Genomic DNA, 23,693 nt, shown 5'->3' on the forward strand with positions numbered 1-23,693 from the left:
ATACGGTTATCTGTATGACTTATAATTTAGTTTATATATGTATATCATAGTTCATCGAATATATTTTTATATTTAAATAAAAGATTAACTTACTCTAGTATTCACTATATGTTAAGAAAAAAAAAAAAATATATATATATATATATATATATATATATATATATATATATATATATATAATTCATATAGAGTGTGAGAAGAGCATATCAATCAATATTTAATATGATTTTTTATATAACAGACCTAATATTTGGATAAATTATATCCACGCTTAACAAAATCTTGAAAGCTCTTTTTTGGCCAAAATATTTATTACAACACCCGGCCTCACACGTACATTTAGTACCATCTTTATGGAAAATACGTTTTTTAAAATATCTACAAAATTCCATTGAGATAATAAACTTAATTCTCTTATAAAATATATCTAATTGATAGGCTTAACTCCTTTTGAAATCTTGTTATTGTTATCGAAAAAAAAACTTAAGTTTCATTAAAGATTTTTGTGTAAGTGTTTAGAAAATATCTGATTTTTTGTTTACTTTGGTTTAGAAAAAGATTCGATTTTGTAATTATAGTATAATGAATGAATGACACCATCTTCTTGTAAAGAATTGGGAATATATCGATAAAAAATCTTTGATATCGATAGTTTAAAGGTAAAGTGCGGTCGTTTCCAAATAACCTTAAGGTCATTGGACCAACACCAGAAATTTCAAAGTGATATCCATTTTTCAACAACATTTTTTCATAAATTTAAATAATTTAATGCCCCTAATGACATGTTAATAAAAAATAATTAGATTTTAGTTCTACTGAAGTTGGTCGGCAATGGCGTTAAAATTGAGATAAAATTATGAAACATAACAACTCTATGAAGTGTTGACGCCCAAGAAAATATATATTGTCAGACAGTTTATACATACTTTCATCAAACTCAATAATAGAAAAAAATGTATGGCTATTGAATAACGACGCTGTCGGGGCTACCAGCGACCGATAGCTGTTACAACGCAATGTAAACAAATCAGTATAGCCGGTCTTCGATCATAACAGTTGATTTTTTTAATCATCGGAAAAATGTTAAAGGTAATTGTAGAACAATAAATTGTTGTGAAATGTCATGTAAAAATTGAAAAATAATTTAAACACTCACCCATCGAAAATCGAATGAATATATCAAACAATTGATTAATTCGAACTGACCATGACTGAAGTATTCACAAGAATTGTTGAAACTGTACAAGAAAGTTTTAGCATGCAAATCTTATGTTTGAACAAGTTACTAGCAAAAATTTTTGTACTGATACTTTGATTGTCGTTGAAACTGATCCAAGCTAATTAGAACAATTTTTGTTGAACCTTTCAAAAGGATAAGGAGAAAAACGAACTGTGAAGGGCAAGGAGAACAGCATCCCATTGCGCTGAACTATTTGCCAGATCTTGAGATTTGGTTTCCAAGGTGAAATGTATATTAAAAGAAACAAGATTTGAATCTGTTGAAGTCATGAAAGAGAAAACATTCCAAAATAGCTGACAGAAGAAGACTTCCAGCACTATTTCCAGAGTCAGTCTTCATTCAATAGCCAACACCCAGTTTAAATTAGAACTTATGGCCGTCTTTTTCTACTTGTTATTGCAAATTTACTCCTAAATTATCGAATGATTATATGTTAGCATCTTTGTATGGAAACTGATTATATGAATATATATATTATAAATTTATTAAAATGCACAATTCTTTTCAAAATTCGTCAATTTCATTTATTTGTAAAAAAATTATTATAAAAAAATATTAGACAATGTTATGGACATAACTCTAGAACTTTCAATGAATTTAATCATTAAAAAAATTAGGTTAAAGCTTTATATAAATCTCATAAGTTGACATTTTCTCCACAAATTTAACACAATTTTATATGTTATTAAAACGCTAATCAAATAATTATTCCTTACTACTATTATTTTCAGTATCTCTGTATTGAAAATTGATATTTACTGATAAATTATTACAAATTGCATTGGCAAATCGTTAGATTGCAAATTAATTTAAATAACGCTTTCTATTCAACAGATATGTTCAAGAGATTAACAATCAATTCACGTCGTGCAAGAATTAAGATAATTAATTCAAGCTGACAAAAAATGTTATCATACTTGAATGAGGCTAGGTTATGTTGAATTTAAGGTAGATACTGGAAAGAAGATACTAATAAACCATCCTTACTTTTAAAAATGCATAGTAGAAGTGATTTAACTAAATATGACTTATAATTGGGATTCGTAATAATAAAAAAAAATATTTAAAGATATTCTCAAGATGTTGATATAAATAACTGGTAGTTCTTTTCAAATTTTCGAATCGTATGGAAACGAAAGTTGTATGAAGATGGCGGAAAAGTTTAAGGGGTTATTCTGGTCTACAAAAAAATCGATTATTTTGCATATTTTCAAAGCTTCGACCATTAAGAATATGACCTAAAACGGATTTTTAAAAATTCGCATTATTTCCAAAAATACATAGATTTTGTGAGCGTCTAACCCGGCAAGTGGAGCGAGTTATTCTATTGGAATTGTTTTTCAAACTTCAAACCCGTTTTTCTCGAAACTACTTTTTTTGAAGTGGTTTACATGATATTTCAAGTTCTACCTGATCATTTCCCTTGTAATTTGGCGAAAATCGACGTCTGCCTTGGATTTTAAAAAATTAAAATTTGGAGTATTTTTAAAAATTCGAAAGGGTCAAAAAAGGGGTAAGAAAATTGATATTTCATGCCACTTTGTGATTTTTTTTTTGATAAGGTCAATGCGATAGCGACGTCTTTACAGATTAAGAATTTTTCAATTTGTTTTGTTTCAGAGCACTACAAGAGCTGTAATCATGTCAACCAGGGTGCACCGTTTTTTGTAGCCCCCATTTTACCGACCTATAATTTATTGAAATTCTGATTCTTTTTTATATTCTTTAGAAGTCAATAAATATCATAAAAAAATGGATATTAAAAATGATTTTCATTTTTTTACGTTATTTTCAAAAATGCTTTAAATTTAGGCTTCTAGACCAGAACACCCCTGTAATCAAAAAATATATAAATATAAATTGCTTATTCTGATTCTCTCAATAGTCCAAGAAAAAGGGTCTTAAATAAGGTTTCGAGAGTGAGATTCTGAATTTTTACTAAAGTCACTTTGGATTCCACCCCACACCCCCAGGTAATGGCGAAAAAAATTAACAATAACTTTAATAGAAAGTTGTACAACAGTTGTCAAGGCATCAAGATTTTTGAATTGAAAGAGCCGAAGTGGTTGTTGCCATGATGTCAACATCATCCGCATAAGCGAGGTGCTGTGGGCTATTGCAAATTGTTCCTTGGGGATTCGCTCGGACGCCTCTCGCTGCATCTTCTAGTGAGAAATTGAACAGTGTATTAGAACCAACGGTCCCAGAAATTTCAGCTTGAGCACAAATGTGGTCATTTGAGAGTTTATTATTTTTTACGATGAAATATGTTTGTGTTCCCTTTTATAGAGATATAGGGTTATTAGTTTATCCTTTAGGGTTTTGCTCCTTTACATTTCTTTCGGGTGCCATACTAAAATATAGGAAAAATTCAGACAAGAAGGTATATTCAATTTTTTAGCTTAACAATCCTTCATAAGGACCATTGCTATAGAACTGTGCTATTTATTCTCAAATAAAATATACACAAGCTAAGGCTTATTTGGTATGAATCAAGAAATATTCCTCAAGGTAAATCAATTAATACCTTGAAAGTGACAGGTAGAATAAAATTTCAATCCCATAATTCATAAAATAGTAAGAAACATTTTCACTTATAACTTTGTTATAAACCAATTAGATATTCTCTGAAATTAATATTCATATATTTCTGATTTTTGTTAATCAAAAATTTTCAGGAAATTGATTTTTTAAAATTTGTAACTATCATCCCCTAAGCATAAATTTCGTTTAATATTCAAAGATCTACAATTTAAATTTGATTTTTTCCATAATTTTTACAGTTTTTAAAACATAATGAAAATAACACCGATTTTTATTACCTACCCGAGGGATTATTCCAAAAAATTCTTGTTACATCTATTCCAAAGTAAAAAAATTCAAGATTTTACCCCACAATTCCCATTTAAAGACTCATTATACTGGATGATTCCTTAGTGTCTCTTATAAGGATGAAATTAAGTAATTGATATAACAATGAATTGAATACCAATGCATTTTATGGTGAAAAAACTTTATAGTTGTAATTTATATTGATTTCAAAACAGAAATGTTCATTTTCAAATTAATCATAACGAAAAAAGTGAAGGCAAAAAATTCTAGGAAATTTTTTGGTTAACAAAGTAAATAGAGAATTAATTTTAACGTATTTTCGATAAATATGGAAGCTGTACGTTAGGTTTCCTATAAATACCATCCAGGAAAGTAAACTTAGCACCCTTATTTACTATCAACATACTTATTATTACAAGGCACTGTAACCTGTTTGTGTATAATTTTCAAATGAGCGACCATGTTGTCTTTTCTCGTGAAATCCTTTCCACAAACCGGACACGGAAAAGTTTTCACATCCATTTTGTGCGATGTCATGTAATGCCGACAAAAATTACTGATATGCGTATAATTTCTATAGCACACCGTACATCTGTAGAGATTGTCTTTTTCCCTGACGCAAAAATCTCTGGCGGACTTTTCGTGGTCCTTAGGCCTTTTTATCGAATTTGTAGGGAAACTCTTGTTGTATAACGCAGATTCGTCTACGACTATTTGATATTGAGCAAAATCGTCCAAGTCAATAACAGCCTTAGGTTTTTCTTTCTTTGTAGAATTGTGATTTGATTGTTCTAACGTCGATTTGTTCCAGCGCTTATCGTATTTTATTTGTGTATCTTGTATATCTTCTACCTCTATGTCATCCGAGTCAAGGGAATCTTGATACAAAATATCGATATCATTTTGTAGAGACGAATTTACTTCTAAGCTACTATTAGTATTAAATGAGGTAGTCGTTGCTTTTTCACCTAAAAATATACAATAAAAATATAAATATCCGAGTAAATAGAATAATTATTATGTACCGATTGAGCATATAAGGGTTACATATATCCCAGATTGTGATCGTTACATTACATATTGCATTTAATAAAAATGTATTTTCTTTCAACATTGAATGATAAATAAACGTAAATACAAAAGTAAAAAGGAATTGCTCCATAAACTTTAGGCTCGGGTCTCTTATAAACGCCGTCAGCCGCGTACAGCTCACGCTGTCGGCCGCTTACAGCGTCAATCTGTACGCCGCATCACGATGCTTAATATAGACATATACTGTTGTGGTCTCTTTCACACGCTAACGTTAGCGTTACGATTTAAGCCACGTTATTTCGAACCATTGCGGCGTAAAAGTCGTATCAGGCGTCAGCACAAATTGTCGAAATTCGAAAAAGAATTATTGATTGAATCAGTCCAATGTTATTGTGTATTATACAAGTGATGAACAACTTTTTCTTCAGAAGATATGGGCTAAGGATGCCTTTTTGAAGGCAGTTTTATTATATATTCCCGCACAAGTTCTACGATATGTTTAATTTCTTCTTGATTTTTAATAAATTTAGAATTGTTGTCCTTGGAAGTATTTCATTATCAAAATCTGGAAACATCTCATTCTAAATAATTAGAGCCTTATTGTTCTGTTTCTTCGTATGTTGTCGTCTTGTGCCTTCTCTTTAAGTAACATAAGCGTTGTCAAATGTGTCGAATTTATATCACACGACTAGACGCTAACGCTGTTTGTCGACTACCGTTGTGAACGAGACGTTGTCGTTCGCGTATGAAATTTATTGGCCGCTGACGCCGTGCCTGGCGTTCAGACGTCGATACGTCGGACGAAGCATACGAAACATTTAACAGGAGACCGAGGCCTTAAGCATCGTTTTTTATAATATAAATATGAATAGTTAAAACATTCTGTTATAAGTTTCGCATTTCATTGTTAAAAATCTATATCAACATTTTTCTTTATTTCGATGAATGTTTTTTTGTGTCGCATACGAAGGCGTATTGACTTTTCAATGTATTTTAAATTGTTTGGGGAGTTTGCCTTTTCAGCCACTTTGCACCTATACCTATAAGATATTTTGTACAATACGTTTTTTGTCCAACTTCTAAGGTTTCCATGTCAATGAGAAAGTTACTTCCCACTGAGAAAAATATTTTATTTCTCAACATTTCCCAGTTTTAGAACAGGAAGTCAGATAAGGTGAATGTGATAGATGGAGTAATAAATTAATAAAACGCCCTGGTACTTTCAAGGATTTTTAAAACAGATTGATGAATTACTTCAGAAAGATCCGAATTTTAAGAGAAATTCAACAAATTTGAATAAACAGTCATTTTGTATTTAATTTAATGTACATATATAATTTGTTCAGTTGCCAGATCCTACAATCTAAAAATAAGTTAGAAAAACGGGTCGTTTTGGCTGATAAAATTGCCTAAAAATTTTTGTCATTAGTAACGAACAGAATAAAAGAAACGATAGCATATCATCGATTAACTCTACAATGTGTTCTAAATCAAAGTTAACTGTTCAAGCCTGTATTAAGAAAAATAAATTAACAGTTACATATGCATGTGATTGCTATAGTCGATTTTTATGGATGAGAGAGTAATAAAAAGATGAAGCATTCATAATTTTGATAGGTCAAAACCTTTTTCTATTGTTTAGAACAGCTTATTGTCATAAAAGACCAACAAAAGATCTAAAACTTGTATAAGCTAGACTATAAAACAGGCCAAAGAGTTAAAGGAAAAATTAACGACAAATTTCGTGCAATTTGGATGGCGTTTGATATCAATGGGATTAAACATATCTCTTATTACATTGACTTCGAAAGACTATACTATTATACTTAAATTATATGAAAAACTGAATAAATGAATGAAAAACTAACAGCATACGACTGTATCCAAGATTCCAGTTAAGGTTTTCCCTAAAAAAATTTGAAATGTTTTTAGTTTTTTAAGGCATATGTTCTGAACAAAGTGTGTGTGTTTTTTTTAGAATATTTCATAAACTTTTATAGAGTGGATAATTGCTAACATTTGTGTATATGAGCTCTGTAAGCTTTATAGTCAAATTCATTTTTAATAGTAATCTGTCAAAAATTAAATTCTTTACTTTTGTATTTACCTATTAAATATTGTTACCAATTTTTGGGTAACTCCAAGTCGTCGGATTCTCCTTAGATATTTCAATGGTGAAACTGTTTAAAAACTAAAGATTATTTTATAATGGATATGACGTCCTTATCTGCTCACCCGATTCATGTTTTAAAAGCACCAAAATATTGCATAATATATGATCTGACACCAAAATGTTTATTTTGAAGAAATGAGAAGGTAAAGTGGTATATATCTATTTTTGTAAATTTTCAAATAAACTTCATTGGCAAAGGGAATATAAATTTACAATTAAATAAAGTGTATTTTGCTCATTTTGAATATGACAAAATACAAAATCTATAGAATGAGCGATTAGTAACATAATGAGGGTTTCTTCCAACCGACAATTTTGGGATAGTCACGAAACCTATCACAAACTGCACTGACTATTTTTGTGAGCATATACAGATTTGATACATTTTTCAAATAATCCCGAAAAATGTCAAATTGGAATGGTGTTAATACTGTTAATAGATGTAGAAAGTTTTAGATAAAAGTAGTCATGAAAATATCGGTTGTTATCAATTATATGCGCGATTTCTCTCGACATTATAAAATGTTGAATTGATGAATATCATCTCGTCTAGAATTGCAAATACAATAAATAAAATTAATACCACTGTGGGAGTTTAACTAACATATAAAATTTCCATTTATCAGGAAGTCTATTGAAAAATTGAAAATTAAATTGTCGTCTTTCTGCAGGTTGGTTTTTACACCTTCCGGGTTGAAATTTCATGAATTTACTAATCCTTTTATTACAATGTATATTTATTTTAGACAATACAAGTATAACAAAAAGCAGGTCTTGCTCCACTGCGGCAAGCTGTTTTTGAGAGTATTCAAGGATTTTTTTCCTTTTGTTTCCAGTTTTTCTCTCAGTTTTTCTAATTTCCTTTATTAAATTTCCAGCAAATCTCGTGATTGTTTGTCTTTTTGTGATGAGTCATATCGTAAGCAGGCATTTCTCATAGACAGTATCATAGATTTTGAAATATCTACTTTTTATTAGTCCAACAATTTTTTTGTAGATAATCGTACACTAATTTTCGGCCTAAATTTTTTTAAACTAATGTTTTCGATTATTTCCATCCAAAAATCATCTACTCTATCACATTTGGAATATTTTTCCATCATATTAAGAGTGATCTGATTCGTCAGTGGCGTGGCATCTGTTTGCAGTTAACAAAAAGTAAAATGCTTCAGATATCAGTTGCACGGATTGTTCCGGATCGTAACTAGTCTTATTGGGATTAAGAAAACTTATTGCTCCAATTAATTTGAATGCTAAAGAGCATTAGCATATAAAGCGACGTGAGCACAGTTGCAGTTACGAGGGGGGTTCAACATATTGTATCGATTCGATGATGTTCGAGATCAATCGGAATATTTTTGAATTATACCAACACCAACTTGCTATGCCTGGTTAGCTCAATCAAAATTACTGGATATTTCCGGTTTATACGAAAACTCCTGTCTAATCCCTGGTTTTTCCCAGGGATTTCCCGACTTTTTTCTGATTTTCAAGGCTCCTAGACACTCTGTTTATGATTTGTGATTATTTTTCAACCACTCTGAATCATATACACGGTTCATAAGTACTAAAATATTTGAAGATTTATTGAAAATAAAAATGTATATAGAAGAATAATCATTCGGATTATTAAGTTATATATTTGTTTAAATATAGGGATGTAAACGAAACATTATTCGTTATTTTTCAAACATTAACATTTCAAAACATTTCAAACATTAATATATCGTTCATAAACATCGATAGCGACACCTAAAACATCGATGTAACATCGTTCTTCACGTCAGTACACACGCAAATATATATCTCTCTTAGTCACAAGCCCAGATTTTTCTATGCAGTGCCTCATTCGCTCTGCAATAAAAACGCTTCCCAGGCTTCATAGCTTAGCTATGAACTATTTACCTATCGTGGCAACTTCGGTACCCAATGAGCGGTTATTCTCTGAAGCTGGAGCAGGAGAAAACCGCTTACCGTGCATCAGGTTGTAAATCTCGAATTGTATATTCAAGTAATCAAAACAAAGATGATGATCATAGACACAGAAACAAAGATACAAGACATGAAAATAGGAAATAGATCAATAGAACACTTCAAATATCTATGCTCAATAATAGCAGAAGATGAAAAATTAGCGGAAGAAATAACAGAAAGAACAGCAAACACAGGAAAACGATTAAACGCGTTAAAAACATCTTTTACATGGAACAATAAATATCTAAAGAAATTTACAAAAGAATACTTACATCTATACTAACATATATTATGATTTTGAAGCATGGACAACGACAGAAAATCGTAGGAAAAAGATACCAACAAAAGAAATGAAATTCTTCGGGAAAATTGAAAACAAGGCTAGATTAGACCACATAAAAAACGAAACACAAATATTAAATACAAAACCTGTAGGGAAATACATTTAAGCTAATCAACTAAGATGGTTTGGACACTTGAAAAGGATAAATGGGGAATACAAAAAACCAAAACAGTAAGAGCGAGAAACGGAAGAAGACATGGATAGACGAAACAAAGCGATTAAGAACACAGTGAAGAAACTACATGAGGTGCTACCACAAACAAAAGACCAGAAGAAAATGTAAAACCTCTGGCAGAAATACTACATGAAAAAAGAAGTTCAGCCCAACGTCTTACACTCGTAAGGGTAGATAGACATAAGGATTAAGAAAGTAAATGTCTCATTACTACTTAAAAACATCGATATATAGTTCATAAAGTTGTTTTTAACATCAATGTTTCCCTTTTCTGAACATCGATGTTTTCTTGGGAGCGATGTGGTATCCCTACTTATATACTGTGTTCTCGGATAGGTGAAACGACTACGACTATTGTAAAAGTTGGAAAATTTTCGACTTAAAGTTTCATTATCTGAAGTCCAGCTCTGTTTGGTTGAAAACTAAAGTCTAACATAATTTTAGTTTTGAAAAGTTAAGTATTTGAAAATTTTAATTAGATAAATTGTTTAAGGATCGACAAGTATAATTTTCAACTTATTTATGTTCTTTTCACAAATAAAAGAAAGAAGTTGATAAGAGAAAAGGAAATCAATTGAACTTCTAAGACACAATCTAATGACAATAAAAAAGCAAGAAAATGTGAAGAAACTAGCGACCAGAATGCACGTCAGCTTCATCCTGTGAGAAACTATAGTTTTTCTCAATTTTCCTATATAACAGACACACCTCAAGCATAAAATATTTACATTAATACGAACACCTTACTAATAAGCCTTTTTTGATGACATAATCATTTTAAATTCCGAGAAATTCAAAACAAACTGACGAAAAGTTTTTTCTCAGATCACGGATGTACACTTTGGAAATATACCAAAAAAAATGCTGTCATAGAAGTATTTTGAAAAAGTAAGTTTAAATGTTGAATAAACAATCCCTTATATGGAAAAAGTATGTAAAAAGTAAGAAAAACTAACAACAACTTTATCAACTCCGAGCAATAGTTTGGGAACTATTATCCAATAAAGTACATCGAAGAAAAAACCAATATAAGGTATATACAGAAAATAACAAATAGCAAATATACGAGAGGAGATAAAAAACATGCTATACAAAAACAAAGTTGTATCCATTATTAATCTTTTAAAATCATCTGTCAAACAATACTACAATATTAAAGAAAAACTTATGTGATTCGATGTTATGGAAACGTCGAAAGATTCATTGAAACATATCTAAATACTGCAATGAAAAAAAGAGTTGCTTGACGATTGATGAAGAGATTTCTTACAACAGGCTTTAATTATAAGAATATACAAAAACTTATGATAGAAATGATGATTTAATTACTTTCAATTTAATAGATGAAGATCTCAAAATGTCACTCTGAAATCGAAGCGTAAGATACAAAGATAAGTAAAACACATTTACCAAATATATATAAAGCAAACAAAATTTTAAGGTACAAAGTCAAAATTTATCACACTACGTTACGAAGTTAGGCGGATCACCATCAAAGTGAAAATTTAATTCGTCGCTTAGGATGATTTTGCTGGAAAAATCAGCATTCATTCAACTCTCTTCGCTGTGCATAGTCATTAGGCTTCAATTGTGTTGATTGAATTTTTCAAATCCTCAGTCGACAACGCAACGCAACAAATTGAGGTTCCTGGATTGTTACCGACACTCTCACGCACTGCTTCTATATTGACATTCGAACGACTTGTTTTTGGAGGACCAGTATGTGCGGCCGTCAAGCTTTCGTTATTTTTGAAATAATGTTCAATAATGAAATCTCGTTGTTTTAACGTGTAACGCTCCATTTTTACTCACCGTAATCTGTCAGGTATCTATTTGTTGCTACGAGTTCCGTTTTTTTAATCTCCGATCGCTCCGTGCAGCGGCTACGCGAAAATGCGCTGTAGACGACTGCGAAGCTATCGCACAACACACTAGGTCATTGTTGACATTTAGGCGTCAGTCGGCGTTATGCTACAGCCAAGTAAACATGTCCGCCATTATTGATGATGCCGCCAAGTATGAATTGCGAAGTGTGATTCGTTTTTTACTGGCTGAAAGCCATAGTGCTGCAGAAATCAATCGAAAAATGAGTCGTGTGTATGGGTAAAACTTCATGAGTGAATTGTGTCGAAAGTTTGGAGATGGTCGTAATGATGTGCATGATGAAGGGGGCCAAAGATGCAAATATGTCGTTTCAGATGACCTGGTTCAATGAGTTGACAGAATGGTTAAAGAAAATCGCGAATTCAAACTATGTTTTTCATTACAAACGCCAATCAGAGTAATATGGCATCATTGAACGAAGAACATGCTGATTTATTGATGATAAGCAAGTTGAAAGTACTGAAAATATTATTGACTACCCCAACACTCATAATTACACTCGTTTGTGTAAGCATTTTATCATATATCAACTTGAAATGAAAAGAAGACTAAGACAAGAGAAAGTAAAATACAAAAAACAGGCTCCATCTTTCACCATACAGCACAGTGCATGGGATAGTCAATCGATATGGTATTATCAAGAGAAGTGTAAAAGGTTTTTGGTAAATTTGTGGAATAAATGAAAACAAAAAGAATACATAGAAATACGCAATGATGACATAGATAAAAGCAAATATAATAAATGGATAGCAAGTGGAAAAGAATAATGATTTGACCAATCTGATTATCTAGAAGTAACCGTAACATCTACAGATCGAGACGAAAATGAGGTAGGTAAGAGAATTCTGAAAAGTAACAGAGCCGTGGGATCACTTTTAAAAATAGTAAGGAAATCAAAGCATACGGTAAAATATGCAGCGGTATCTTCTGTAACAAAAACAATCCCCCATTCGGAACATTCTATACAGTTTATACTGCTGAACAAGTTCATGCAGTTCTGAAAACGAAATAATTGAAATAGAATTTACAGCTCCTGTCAGTCCTCAAGCACCGCATTCGAATAACCAATTGTAATTGGTTTGGTTTGGAGATTAATGATCTCACAAGAGAATTATGACACGATTGTGAAGGCCAATCAGAGCAATATGGCATCATTGAATGATTTTACCAAAGAAAACGGGCTTGATGTTAAAACGGGGTTATGAACATAAGTCAGAGGAATGGATACTCTGTTTTTAGGAGAAGTAATTTTAGAAACTATAAATTTTCATAAATACATAATTTTTTCTGACTTTCACCACCAGTGTTGTTCTGTTTTTCTAAGGCTACACCTACATTGGATCCGTATTTCTCCCGATCCGATCCTACCCGATTGCCCCCGACCGTCGGAGGAAAACCAAACATAAGCATTTTAACACAGGTGCATACAGTCTTTCTTTACTTCCGATCGGATTCGATCCAATGACTTCTGATTCGACGGCCGTTTCCAGACTGGCATCGAACACACGACGCTACTAACAGTTTCTTTAATTATTCGGTGATATTTCTTAAATTTATCATTGTGATTGGCTTTTTGTAAGAAGCTCTCCTCCAAATTAAAATCATGCACCCAAGCCTCCATCTTAGGTCTCATCTATTCTGAGACTTCTCACATGTACAGACATGTTCGACTATTTGAATATAATGAATTTCTATTCCAACTAGGAACTAGGATGTGTACGGAATAAATTGTTAGAAGAAGACAAGACGACTGAATCTTGGGGTTCAATCATTTGCTTTTATAAGGATCGAACGAAACAATAATAATAGCTGGGAGTTGTTACAATGATAACGTTTTACATTTAATTATAAAAATTAAAGATATTTGTTTGCGAATTATTACAATAATTCACAAGGCTATAGGTGATACTATATGATCATGATATCTACTATCACGAAACTTACACGCAATTCATTATATTGTGACGGACTAGTTGTTTTATCGATGGAAAAATAATAACAAAAATGTAGGTCACATTTAGAACCACATATTCTATAACTAAATTGAACATAACTTATTTCAATGTAAATGTACACACAAAAAAGTTGCAGTCTTTGGAAAAAAAAATGAAAAAACGTTGTTTCATCTAATATTTCGTGAATTATTTCATATTTTGTAATGAAAATTGATATTTTATAAGGAACTGTTTTATATATTGAAAACTATCCGACCTCATTCTGAAAATGTCAGCACTTTATATGAGTAGAAATATATATTTGCGCATGCGTGGAGAGATTTTGGACGCTTAGTTTCTATTTGACAATCGTATAAGTGAGTTGTGGTGAAGATTTTTCTAAAAATGGGAGAAATGAGTATCGCGCTGTCATAAACGGCAATACGCCTACGCAAATTAAAGAAAAGTTAAACATTGTGTACGGCGACTCAACAACATAATTTACAATCGTGAAATTTTGGGCAGCTGAATTGATACGTGGCCGTCGGATTAGGATTAGAGGTACTGAATACGCTGCACACAATAACACTACACCAACACTAAACTGTTTACCTTCAGTCTCGGAACACGATAACTTGGTTATCGAAACGTACGTTAGACAGTGTAATTGTGAATGGTGGTGTACGTATTCAGTATGAATATCACCAACGGTTCCAGAAATTCCAGCTTAGTAGGAATAGAGGTGTAGAAGAGGCTACCGGCATATCAAAAGACCACATATGCCATATACTGAATGAAGAATTATACATGCGTAAAGCAGCAGCAGGCACGGCAATCCTGCAAGTGGAAGTTTGAGGTTAGGAAATAGGAAAAAGTAACTAGGGGCCAATATGGTGAAACGGTGGGTGGTTAACAAATTCAAAGTGCAATTAGGGTTTTTCCTAGCAACGCATATTTTACGCAGCGTAGAACGAAATGCGGTTGGCGTAAAACGCTCAACACTGGTCTAATGGAAATTAAATAAAGTAGTTTTCCTACATTGCGTGAAAACGACTTGCGCCAGCGTAATGCGAGGACAAGTGTTGACGAGGAAAATGCTCCGTTGATTTTATGAAAATGTATTTAAGAAAAACAAGAAATATGTTTTAGTAGTTCCAACGATGAACAGTTAATGGAAATAGTGAGTGGTTACCCATTCTTTAGGACATGAAATTTAACGAGTTCTAAAATGTTGTCAAAAGGACACAATCTGGAACGAAATGGACATAATGTTACCTCAATGTTTGGCCAAGTTTTGCAGCTGGCGAAATATGATAAATTCATTTAAACTAATTGCGAGCAATATTTTTTTACATTATCAAATGCAAAATCGGGGGTCGATTTGTCTTGATCTTGCTCAATCACCACAGCGTGTTGTCTGAAAAGTTAATCTTTCTTCCAAACCGGTCCCGATTTGAAAAAATTAGGATATCAAGTTGTTTTCAGTCCGTAATAAATTAATAAAAAATAAGTATTGATATACTATAAGATTGTGACGAGATAAAAAAGTTTTATTTTGCTTTTAACGGTATTTTCAACACGAATCTCGGGAAATAATTTGGGATGTAAAATTTTTTGTTAACTAATGTAATTTTACAAGTACATCTACAATTTTTGCCTTTTTTATCGTAAAGCTATCAGTTTCACTAAAAATCTGAAAGAAAAAAATTCTGTGAAATTTATAACAGTATAATATTCTCGTATATTACACACATCATAGGATCGTTGATATTCCCATTCAAAAAGCTAGATAGTTGAATTCAATGTAGATGTAGATTTATAGTTGTAACTTGTTCAATTTCGTTTGAAAGGGAAAAAATGTGCAAAAAAGAATGTAGGGACTTAAATGTCCTATAAATTCGTCTAGATTCACTTTTGACCTATTTGCTATAAAAACAGAAAAGATTATAATAAGCAATAAACATTTATTGTTCAGCCGTTGGAAAAATCACCGAAAATGTAAAAATATGGTATTTTCAAAGCACATCTGAAAACCATAACATACGATCTCGGAGATATCATTATTTTAGGTATCTAAAAGTTATATACATTTGTTATAAACATTTATCAAGATTAAAAAAATAATCTATGTTTTTTCACAATTTTTATCAACACCTGGACATTTGTATCCCCTTAAAAATATATATCTTCCTAATAAAAAATATATAAAAATTACAAATGTTCATAACTTTGAAATAAATTAAATAAATTATATCTCTCAGATTCATTTATAGATGTAATTGTAAAAAGAGTACAAAAATTCAAATTCTTCGGTTTTTTGTATATTTTTCAAAATACCGAGAAATAAATTTTGATCTTTTTTTGCAAATATCTCGGTTTCTATTGCCAAAATATAGTTGAGTATAGTTCAACATTTTTTACGTTTAAATGCATTCGGCTTCGGCTTGAGAATTTAGATGTAGAAAGTGAATGTCTATTTGATTTTCAGTTCTTTAAATTATATACGATATTTTATATTGACGTGAGATTTTTGTTTAAGCCGAATAAGCGGAATAACCGGAATTGTTGGTGATAATCATACTGAACACACTGTTTACACTTCTACTACAACAACACTCACAATTACACAGTTTGACACGCGTTTCGATAACCAAGTTATCGTCTTGAGAGAGAGATTAATTCCATCAGGGAAATCTGTTTTGCAAGAAAATTAAAACAATTTTTGGATAATCTCAACGTTAAATACGGCAAAGAGTGGTATCTATGAAATTAGCTATAATAATTGTGATAGGAAGTATATTGGACAGACTAAGTGATCCGTTAATGTCCGATTTAAAGAGCACATAGCTGATTTAAAATATGGACACTGTCTGTCATGCGTTTTGATAACCAAATTGTCGTCTTTAGAGTGTGAATTTAAACTTTTAATTGTGTAATTGTAAGTCGTATAAACAGTGTTTCAGTGTAAAATTATGTCGCATGAAATAGTATATTTCATAACTAAACATTCTCCGCACCAAACTATAAATTATTTATGTTGACAGTTTATTAATATCGCAAGTTAATATAACAATGAATAACTAATGTTATAAACAGTATCAATTCTAATATCGAAGAAGTGATAATACTCCTCACATAAACAACCATCGAGGTATAAAAATAACATTCTCGTTGTCAAATCATATCTTATGCAATGCATATGGAAAACTAGATGAAAGCGAAATATAGAAAAAAAGTAAAGAAAACATTAAAATTATAAAACATCCACCACCAAAGTATTGTAAAGGGAAAAGCTACAGGGAATAAGCCGCAAGGATTTTAAATAGTCTGTGATAGGAAATAATTAGGCCTGTCTGTAATGAAGCAAATTCCACCAACAATAAATTCTTATTATTTTACCAATAGATTGTTATTATTTTTGAATGAATCATTTATATGTTATACTTATCAATCGTTTATATTATTCCTTTTTTTTTGTAAGTATTAGTAACTTGAGCCTGTTGGAAATATTAAAAAGAAAAAAAATACGATTCTTATTTTCTGTAAAAATATATCGAAATCAAGATGTAGAACATTCTCAATTTAAATTTAGACATCAAAATTTCCTATACAACATTCTTATAAGTAATTTTAGATGTATACGATGAATCGCTAGTAAAAAACGAGACTTACGCTTTTATAGAAAATCTAGCTATTTAAGCGAAACCTTATAATACGAATTTAGTGTTTAACGTTACTGTAAACAAATCAGTATAACCGTTACCACATATGAATTGTAATGAAAGAACTGTCGACAGTATGACGTATTTTTGAACGTTTTCAAGCCGTACGAGAAGACGTTCTAGATAATTCCCGCAAATCCACATCAAAAACATCGAAAATATGAGTAATAATACTGTCGAGTCCGTATTTTATTCGTATAATTGCTGAAACTTTAGTAAAACTCCTACGGTAAATGTTTCGTTTAACAAGGAGTAAATACTTTTGATATTATCATTCATTGAAAGAGATGCTAGCACCTGATACACTGTTTTAAATAATAGAAGGTTGTAGGGATCGAAAAAGGCTACGCATTGAAGATTATAATAAATAAAGGTATGGAGTTAAAATGAACTATTTCAATCAGTTGTTGAACAGCCGAACGTCTATTTTTATTTAGATGATAAATTTCGATCCATAATTTTCTAAAATTCCTTCAAAGGACACGAAAGATTTGAAACGAAAATTTTCTTCTTCATCGTACTTTAGGACTTAGTCCTTTGTTTGCATCAATGGTTGGCTAGCTGCAGCTGGGAAGACCAGCTTTCATACCATCTTGTATATCACATATCTCCCACATCTCCATGTACTTTTTTTCCTACGAGCAACCATTTCTGAGATATAAAGATTCAAAAAGTTGTAAAAGTTTAATGTTTCAGATTTACTGTCGTATTTAATGGCTATAATGATTGCACGAGAAATGCCAAAGCTGCAGAACAACATCCCCGAAAATTTGATCGAAAATAAATCAAATGATAAATGTATAACTATTAAGAAATTAATAAAAATGACAAAAAATGGAGAAGAATTCGCATTTTGCATTTTTTCAAATTTTTTAGTATTCTAAAAGATTCTATTGCAATGCAAGTTTCATGACAATTTTCAATGCCAATATTTTTTGTTTGAGAATTTCTTAAATATATTTTACTATTATTGGGATGTATCAATTATAAACCTCTTAAAAATATGCCGTCATCTACATCTTGAAACATATTTTCAAATAAATCTATGTATATGAAACTGTCGCTTTCTCTATTGATACTTATGATAGTTGGACTGTTATTTCTCAATATTTATTTTGTCCATATTTATTCTATGTTTCTTTTCTCAGCGCTTAATCCCTTATTGTTAAATGTTTATCCACGCATTACATCGTGGGCCATATCGGCACCATATTTCTTTAACCTATTAGTAGCTACTTAATTTTAGTTCTTGTTTAAAGCCGTCTAATATAATGTTGAATGTTGGGTTTGTCTGGTCGTTTTTTTAAGGTTATGAACTCATTTTCTCTGTATCTCTGTATCGCGTCTATCTAAATAAAACTAAATGTCTTTTTCAATACAAGAAAATTCTCAACTATCAATAATGAAGATACTACTTATTGGTTAAAAAAGTTCTAAGTCTAATTCTATTACTAATTACTAATAAAAAGTTGTTTATATATTCAAATTTGAATTTTCCATTTCGTAATAGAAATAATAGTCAATGGATGGTATTGAACTGGTTAAAAAACCACTACAAAATTCATCAGTTTCGGTGTACGAGCATCTTATAAGCAGAAATACTACGTGGAAAGAAGCCTGGATAGAAGCTGCGGGTATAGCACTGAGCTCTTACTTAATCAACTAACATGGGAGTGTTAAAGAGATGAAAGAGAAAAAAATAATCTGTACTGTTAATTATCCAGCCCGCTTTTTTAAGTTGATAAAACATTTTGCTATGTGCCAAAAACACACCCATGGAGATGCGAAATTTGAACGTGGTTAATGAAGGTGAATCTAATCGTAGACTGGAATTTCACGAAGTAGTCCTAATTTCTTATAAAGCTAGGTACACATAACATGGGCACGTCAAATGATACTACATCCATCGTTGGATTAAAAAATTTACTCAAACTCATACTGAACCGTTTCCCTGGTATTAAGAATTTTATTTATCTGTAATTAGTATCGCAACTCATTGGTTACAAAAATACGAGCGCATCTTAATGAAATGTTTCCAAATCGAATGATGGAGAGAAGGTGCTTAATTGAGGCACCAACAATATAATCCAATCTGATTCCATTAGATTTTTATGGAGGCTTTACCAATGACAAAATTACACCAGTAACGTTTGCACATATATTAGCGATTAGAGAATTATATCAATAGCGTACAGGATTTTAAGAGATTTTCAGTAAAAAATTTGTATTGCAATTGAAAAATAATAACCTTCCATCGAAGGAAGAAAGTTGAGGTTTGCTGCAACCCTAACAGAAAATAAAAATTGACAGGATTCAGAATATTTGCGACTAATTTTTATTTATATTGACAGAATCTGCTTCAGAAAAGGAAAGTAGCACTATATGAAATATTAGAAAGTGAGATGCTAATTTTATTGATAAATTGACCTCTTTCTTTGAAGGTCAGTTTGTTCCAAACATCACACAAGACATACTAGCAACAAATTAAAATTGTACTGTCAATCTGGGCAGTATTCCAATTATTGATGACGAAAAAAACGTGGAAACAGTTGTTGGAAAATATTATCTTCTCGTTCATTAGAGAATCTTTTAATTGTCCTAATTTATTAAGTATTCAAGAGACGCACTCAGTTTTTAAATATCAAACAGTGGAATTGTAACATAAAATTAAACTCGTTCAAAATGGCGTGGATAATTTTTTAAAACTGTGTTAGTAATTTAAGCTATCAAAAAATTGTCTTACTATGGTTGTGAGTAATTGCAAAGTAATTCAAATATTTTTTTATGTAGCAGACTGATATTCTAAAGAATTACTAAATCATATTTTTACCACGCAAATGACATAATTCGAAGAAAGTGACAAGCATGGAAAAAACCGATGCACGTCAAAATCGTAGGAAAGCTCCGAATTTATTGTAACTAGTACATTTTTCCTATGATGAGATACCAAAAGATGAAGATGCACAAATGAAAAGTGGACAAAGGTCGAGGAGTGAGATATTTTGAAGGACTCACCATGGCAACGTTTAAACTTAGTGGTAATGTTGTAGATTGAAGATTCTTAAGACAAACTGCCAGGAGCACAGGAATCCTTCATACCCAGCGAATTCATTTTCAACAAGAACATTATTTAAAACTGGGCCAATAAAAAAGATATCTACAAATTTTTGCTATATTATAAATACTAAGGTTCAAAAGAGATGACGCTGTTAGGTTCTTCGTTTTACAGGTGCTTGATAGAGACAGTGTGGCTACCATGTTTAACCCAAACTCGACTGATTTAGCATTGTTGTTCTTCTCATAAAAACGCTTATAAAATTGTAATTTATATTCTCAAATATTTAATCAAAAACTTTTCAAAAGCCAATTTCATTTTTAACTAAAAAAATACGAAAATAATTTATTTTTTGTCGTAGTTTGGGTTAAACATGGCGGCCACTCTCATGTGACCACACTGTCTATATCAAGCTACTGTACTTCGTTTTAGATCCATGAAGTGCATATAGATTCATCATCTGTAATTCAAACAGTAAATCCACGTGAAGGACGGTCAATATAATAAATCACACATGATATTAGCCGAAAAAGATTTAGTTGAAGTCGTATGCATCCCATTAGGCTATGCGAGCAATATTTTGGCGAAAGTACTAGGTTTCTGACATTCCTACTCGACCAGTTTAGGATAAACGGGTGCTTCATCGCTTTTGTTGCATGCCAAATTCATACGGAATTTTTTCTATATTGACGACGCGATGCTGTTATTTCGCTATCAAGCTCATCAAGACAAAAATATGGACTCGCTTAGGATTGGAGAATGCAAACCAAAGTGAATAATTTTCCTAAAATAACTTTTTTGGAATAGTTAACACAAAAAACTAACAGCATTAGGGTCGCAGTTTAAGATGCTGATGAGTTCCATAATTATTGGAAACTTTGTTTCATTATTGAAAGGAAAAACTGAACCTCTGAAGAAATTCAACAATTCAGTTTAACCTAAAGGATGTACTTGTTGAAAAGTATTTACTGATAAAGGTAAGTATAAAAAATCTTTTGAAAGATTGCATTTTTGAATACAATTTCAGGCACTGTCACAAAAGAATTGTATCAAATTTGTAATAAATATACAGTTTGAACCATGTACGTACAAGACATGCTTTTTTCGAATACCAAAATGATATATATAAAAAACAGACCAAGAACTGAATTTAGCACCAAGCTATAAATACAGCCACTGTTTCCGAAGGTTACGTGCAAAAAGTGGAGTAGAATCGCCTTTAGTGCTACTAGTACATGATTTCAACAATGCTGCTGAAGATCATTACGTTTCCCTATCAACTTCAACTTCCATGAGTCACTTTACAAAATGTTTCAACTTTTCAACTATTAACTCACTTTCCAAATTCTTTCAAATATAACCGTTAATTAAATTCTAAGCCGCGTTTTGAAAACAAATGAAACAGCTAAGTACATCTGTACCAAATTAGGTTGAGAATATTGAATAAAATAATTAAAATCGTACAACTTTATTTTGGTTATTATTTGGAAGTGGAGTCCACCCTATTGTTGGTCATGTAAAATCGAAAAATATCTTCAATTATCTTTTTTCTTCATTTTGTTAATTTTTTTCAGTACATTTAGAATAAAAAATGAGACTTAAGTTCGAAAATAAAAAATCCAAAAACCATGAAATTCCTGATCCTTTTCTGAAAACCTTTTCAAAAAACCCATATTTGTTTTTGGAAAGTACGTACAAAAACGAGCAATTTGAAAAAAGAATCAGATGTATAGCGTAATTTAAACAATTTTTAAAAATTATCAAAACATTTTTAGGTTAGGTTAGGATTTCCTTTCTTCATGCGTTTTTTCTAAGGTAGTGTGAATTTCACAATGATTTAATTAATTTAATACGATCAATAATATGATAAAATGAAAAAACAATAATTGAAAATATTAATTTCTCTATTCTTTATGAACTATTTTTCATTTTAAACAGATACAAACAAATTTACAATATTTGTCTAACAATAGATTTTAACCAGCTAACAAACTTAAGGACAGCAGTGTATATGCAATTTCAAATGTGAAGTTTTAAATTTATTATTGTTCTTACCAGCAAATTTTCCATTGAATAATATCTGTACATATAAAAAATTAATGCTTTTAAATGTTCTTGATTTTAAGTCTCTTCTGTTTTAAAATTGGTTTTTTTCAATAATTCATGAAAGCTGGACAAAGTTTAAAACAAAAGAGACCTAAAAGCAAGAACAAGAAGTATTAATATATCAAAAGGTCTAAGAAATAAGAAATTGAAGAAATCTATATAAAAAATTATACCTCTGTATAGGTTAATAAAATGTATTTAATATCGGTGGAATTCGCTTTTTTTTTCTAACAGACTAACCTACTTACAAAAAAATTGGCTCATTCCATTAACTCTTCCCTTATCTCTATAAATATACTGATAACTCACCTCGTAAACGATGCACAATATTAAAAAAAATTCACTATTAGACACCACTATAGCTTTTCCCTTCACTCAAAATATCGCAATAATAAACAAATTCTGAAAATTGCAAATTTATTAAAACGTGGTGTGTTCGTATCCTAATTACGTAATAATGCTCAAATTTTTTTAAGACATTGTTACAAGTAGTTTTCCATATAAACATAATTATATTTATGATGTTTCATTTATACAGGTTCGAGTAAAATGGTAGAAGCACCGAATTTGCAGGTTAATTAGAACTCTTATGAAAAATAAAATTTTTGTATATTTCGTATAGTATTTAGTGGTGTTTGTCACATTTTTTTTAACTATGACAACATTAGGTAATATTTTAATTGAGTTACCCTGTATTTACTTTTTTTTGAGTGGACATAACATTACTGGATTTATGGTTCAGTGGGTGTCTGATTACAGTTTAACAACATCAAATTCAATTGTAAGTCCTCATATCAATATCCTAGGTAATGGTTCTGAAAATGATGTCGGGTTTGAATTTTTAAATGATTGGGTACGCCGTAACATAAATTTGGCAGTTTTTAAAAGTGTGATATTGTTACAACCAAGTTCGCAAAATGGGTCTTCAGGCTGGCCCTGTCCAGCTACAATGGAATTTCAAAAATTCGGCAAATTCGCGCGGCGTCTCACATTTTTTATAAATTGCGGAAGCGCCTTTGATGTTTCCATTTAGAACTTTTTATTATAGCGGGCGGTTTATTTACAATATTTCTTCTAAATAATTTCTAGGAAAAACTAAGTGTATTGAATAGTGTGTAAATAAATTAAGAACGTAATTCACCCCACGAAAAGGAGTGTAAATAAATACGAAAAACGTTATAATATTTTTACTCCGCCCTAACTTCTTCATGCAACGCGCCAAT

General features: G+C 31.0%; 1 protein-coding gene across 6 annotated transcripts in view; it reads right to left on the minus strand.

The window, feature by feature from the left end:
- LOC130442461 (protein tramtrack, alpha isoform-like) overlaps positions 1 to 23,693 on the minus strand; it is a 78,186-nt gene that overhangs the window by 37,272 nt on the left and 17,221 nt on the right. For 2 of the 6 annotated variants that reach the window (XM_056776588.1, XM_056776587.1), the window contains exon 3: positions 186 to 5,040. The exons of 3 other annotated variants lie outside the window; for them this stretch is intronic. In XM_056776588.1, coding sequence (XP_056632566.1) covers positions 4,460 to 5,040 — 581 coding nt within the window. In that variant the 3' untranslated portion in view covers positions 186 to 4,459. Of the gene's footprint in view, positions 1 to 185; positions 5,041 to 23,693 lie in introns of those variants that run through there. One more of the 6 variants, XM_056776589.1, reaches the window with a different exon arrangement.

The sequence above is a fragment of the Diorhabda sublineata genome, chromosome 4 (genome assembly GCF_026230105.1).
Source record: "Diorhabda sublineata isolate icDioSubl1.1 chromosome 4, icDioSubl1.1, whole genome shotgun sequence".
NCBI classification, from domain to species: Eukaryota; Metazoa; Arthropoda; class Insecta; order Coleoptera; family Chrysomelidae; genus Diorhabda; species Diorhabda sublineata.